This window comes from Octopus bimaculoides, chromosome 3 (assembly GCF_001194135.2).
Source record: "Octopus bimaculoides isolate UCB-OBI-ISO-001 chromosome 3, ASM119413v2, whole genome shotgun sequence".
In the NCBI taxonomy this organism is placed as follows: domain Eukaryota; kingdom Metazoa; phylum Mollusca; class Cephalopoda; order Octopoda; family Octopodidae; genus Octopus; species Octopus bimaculoides.
The window spans coordinates 54,429,498-54,434,274 of record NC_068983.1 but is presented as its reverse complement, the minus strand read 5'-3'; the positions used below and the strand labels follow the sequence as shown (position 1 = coordinate 54,434,274).

At 35.2% G+C, this 4,777-nt stretch overlaps 1 protein-coding gene across 1 annotated transcript in view; it reads left to right on the top strand.

Moving 5' to 3' along the window:
* Positions 1 to 820: 820 nt before the first annotated feature.
* LOC106873185 (tumor necrosis factor ligand superfamily member 10) overlaps positions 821 to 4,777 on the top strand; it is a 308,610-nt gene continuing 304,653 nt past the window's right edge. The window contains exon 1 of the mRNA XM_014920423.2: positions 821 to 2,517. Within this exon, the coding sequence (XP_014775909.1) occupies positions 2,101 to 2,517 (417 nt within the window). The 5' untranslated portion in view covers positions 821 to 2,100. The remainder of the gene's footprint in view (positions 2,518 to 4,777) is intronic.

The window sequence follows — 4,777 nt, the reverse complement described above, 5'->3', positions numbered from 1 at the left end:
CATAGATACACACACATACATATATGTATGTCTATGTATATATAATATATATGTATATATATAATATATAATTATATATGTGTGTGTGTGTGTATAGATGTGTGTGTATATATACGCCTTCAGACATACATACAAGTATGCATATATGCGCGTATGTATGTGTTTGAGTGTATATGTATACGATATTTTCAAAGGGAACAAGTTTCTTGAAGCTGATCACAAAAACAGAAAAACTAGGCAATATATTTAAAACACGAAATTGAACTTAACAATATAAGAAATATAGAAAAAGTAAAAATCGCTGTAAAAATACAAAAAAAAAGTTTTTTTTTTCTTAGAAAGAACTGGAAAGCTCTTTCATGTATTGCATATATCTGACCCATATATATAATTTCTTTCTTCTTTTTTTTTTTTGTAATTATATGTAGATTTGAGCTGACTAGTTTGAATGCATTTGCCGAGAAGAAAAAAAAAATCGTTAATTATATTGTTATTATCGGAAAACCGCTTTTTCCAGAGAGATTGCGATTTGCTAGTAAGACAGATACACAGAGATAATTTTATTACAGACTTTTTCCCTTTTATTTTTATTATTGTTTCTATAATTTCACTATCACACCACACATGAAATTGCTCCCACGAGATACCTTGCTCTCTGTTCTGCTCAAATATATTTGGTATTCTTGTAATAAGTTATAGGTATTTTATCTGTGCTTTATTAAGTCTCCGCACACACTCCAGCGTACGAATGTATGTCTGCAAGTAAGTATGTAAGTGCTCTGATCATCTGAGACACGCCATTGGCTATACGATGCGACGTCATAGTTTGTGTATGTGAGGAAGGTCAGGTTTCGTTTAGTAGTTCCCGTGCTGTGCGGGTCGCCTGTTCTGTAGATAGCATGACCCTCCGTATACACAGGTCGAGGAAACCAGCGGCATTTGTCCATTTCTTTTGACGCTTAACTTATGTTTTTTATACACACATCTCATCGGACCAGACGGATTTTAGCTTCTGCAGCCGTTAAATATTGATATTTATTTATATTCTTCTACTTCGAGAGCGAACTTTCTTCGTTGTGTTGACTGCAAGCGTGCATCTGAGTTCGCTTATTTTCACTTTGTCTAGATTGCATTTATATATAATATATACACATACATATGTACATATATATTTAAACATCAATATTTTTTATTTACAAATGCCTCATTGTGTTTAAACTAAAAATATCTGTTGAGAGCAGTCTTTTTTAACCGGCGAACGACATTTATATGCAATTTTATTATCCCACTTGTTGTGGTGTGTGCGTAAGGAAATATCAGCTGTTACTTTCTTTCATTCATATTGTTTCAAATCGAACTTGGTACCAAATTCGCTTCATAGTCAGCCATTACAGAAGTATTTCATGCGAAAATCCACAACCAATTCTGTAAAGAACTACTATATAGATAAAGTGTCTTTTCTATGTTTGAAGATATTGTAAAGAATATTGAAGAGTAAGCAAGTTAAATCACACGGCAGCGTAGCAACATTGGTCGTTCTTTTTTTTTTTTTTTTCAGAGGTAACCAACGATTAGAACTCACTGAAATTCGGGACTTTAAGCAAAGCGAACTTGGATTTTGACTACTCCAACCGTAGCGCAGGGAATACCTTCTTGACGTGAGGAATTACAGGTTATTTTAAGTCATAACTGACAAAACCCGCACGGAGTTTATAAATAGGAGTGGAACCGATACCATCGTGTTAAGCGGGAGAAAAAGCACACCGATTCCAAGTGCAGATTTGTGTGTTTATACTTGTGTTTTGTATGAATGTGTGTATGTATTTACATGTATGTAGATAAATATATCTGTTGAATACGAGTTTATGAGTTCCAAGGAACTATCGAAAATTACATATATATATATTTTTTAAATTTGAGATAAAACATTTTTAAGCATAAACAACCTGGTGGCTACCAACTGGGATCTCATAGGCTGAAACGAAGGGTCGACACAGTGAAACTCGCCAGCACGGTTGATATAATAAATAAAGAATTAAGAAAATAATTGAAAGAGTGAGAGAAAAAGTTGCGTGAAAGAGGTGTAATATAAAAAATAAAATGATGTCGAACTTACCCGAGTTTGCCCCTCTTCAGAAGGGGCAACCTTCGAATGTTGAACATAAGCAACAAATGGATACGATTATGGAAGAACTGAAGGTGCTAAATAATAAGGTTCGTGCACTTTTCGTCTCGGTTTTAGTTGGCATTGTGGTACTAATTATTGTTATAGCTGTACTATTCGTAAACTTCAATAATGAACTTAAGAACCATTCTCATGCACCGAAGGTCGGAGAAACAATTTCTAAAATGTTAAATCGCGAAAATGAGGAATTATGTGTTCCATGTGACAACCTGAGACTTGGTCCCAGTATCGAAGAAGACCGATTTTTGGACAAGCTTACAAGGAAAGATGACCCTAAAGGGGAGCAGTGTTGTGTTGAAAGTCCAAAACAGTTACTGGATATGCTCAATCTAGTAAGTTAATCGTTTTAATATTTTATTATATAAATCAAAGTAACCTTATTAAAACTATGTTGAGATTAACAACAACGACAACAAAAACAGGATCAATGACAAATGCAATAGATATATATATATTTATATATTATCATATATTATAATATCAATACCACAGTATCTACGTGTTGTGGTTCCAAATTCTCATATTTGCTGTTTGCCAGATTCACTTCTTCCTTTACATTGTTTGTTGATAACCAAGATTTAGCCGCGCGCGTGTGTACATACGTAGCTTTGTGTTTACGTGTATGTATGACAGAATGTGTGTGTGTGAACGTGTACGTGTGTACATCTGCTTATGTGTGTGTGTGTGTGAGAGAGAGAGAGAGAGAGAGAGAGAAGGAGTGTGTACATACGTACTTCTGTTTGTGTGTGTGTGGCTGCGTACATATGTACCTCTGTGTGTAATTCAATGTGTTTGTGTGACTACATATATACCTCTGTATATGTATGTGTGATTGGGTATGCATGTATGAGTGTGTGTACATGTATGTGCTTGTAATTGTGTGTGCACGTTTCTATGTGATTGTGTGTGTAATCTGTATGCATATCTATCTATCTATCTATCTGATTGTCTGTCTGTTTATCTATCTATATCTATCTATCTCAGCGTGAATATATGTACATAATTGCGTGTGTGTGCCCATATATGTATGTGTGTGAGTGCGTGCACGCGAGGAGAAAGAAATTATTGACATTTGTGTATAGTAAAGCAATCCTGCTACTATCAACAACATTGTGACAGATGGGGGGGGGATGCGGCGGTGAGCGAACTACTTGCAACGAACCGGTTTCGATATCTGTTTGTAATTGCTTCATTTCACTCACGTGCATCGCTAATTGCCCAAAGAAAGATGTGAAACCAATACAACATTGCCCAAACAATATCGACAACCTTGGAAAATCCGCGTTAAGCCTTTATGGTATTAAAACAAGGCAATTGCTAATAAGAGTTCCGTATATTTTTTCTATACACTAGCATATCAGTCTGTTTGTCTATCTAACTATCTATCTTTCTGCATATCTGTGGATGTGTGTATATATATATATATATATATATATACATATATGTGTGTATACATGTATATATATTCCTTGTATTATTATATATATATATAGATAGATATGTGTGTGTGTGTGTGTGTGTGTGTGTATGTATTGCACACACAAGTCTTACCCATAAAACATGCATGTATGTGTGTGTGTATTCCAACATAGTATAGTTATTCGCACATACTCTTTTTATATTTTTCACAACTTTCCCACCGTTGAATTGTTCTCTACTTTTTGCTGCCGAAACACTCGTTTTATGTGTGTTGTTTTATATATAAAACAACTACACACGATCAGTTGGTGTCTTACGTATACTATTCAATACAAAATATCTACACACATTAAATTAGTATTAAATGTTTTCAGTTGTTTTATACAAAAACATTTTCACACGCCAATAGATGTCATTTGTGTGTACCAGCAGAAATACAGACAAGAAATTACACTACCCCACCCGTCTTTATCTCACTGGGTGAGATAAAGCCGCTGAAGTATGATAAGTAATTAATTAATCTCTATTAAATTGTCAAATAACCTGAAATGTATTTACAAGGATGACAAACAAGTGCTTTTCATGTGTAAAAGTGATTAAGTTGTTTGGTCCGTATCATCTCTGATCGAACCGTCGATATTATGGCTTTCCTATAACCAGAGATTTATTATTCATTCTACCAATAACCAGTGCCGACTTTAAGCAATTGCCCGCGGGTGTCCACGGGGTTAGGGGTTCAATGCTAATTTGTTTATGTTGTTGTGTATGTAGGGGGCCTCCGTACTTTACTTTGCCGGAGATGGGGAGCGGCTATCATTCTGTTAAAATGGCCCTAGTTGTGGGCACACAGCCTTTTTTTTTTTTTTTTTCAAGTACAGTCTTACCCTCGGAGTATGTTATCGACTGTCCCACTTTTTCTTTATTTTATTTTTTTAATACAGTAGGATGTGATTTGAAGGTAATTTGACCGCTATTTCCAGCTCGTCGTGCAACCACTTAAAGGCGCCCTCTTTAACTCTTGTTAAGCAATGAACTATAGACTAGGAAATCTCTGTGAAACCGAGGAAGTTGGCAGAAACGTAGAGTGACGATCACTTAGTTACGGTCATTCTCCACTCTCTGAGTTCAAATCTCACCGGGATCAACGTTTTATCTTTGTAGGGTCGATAAACA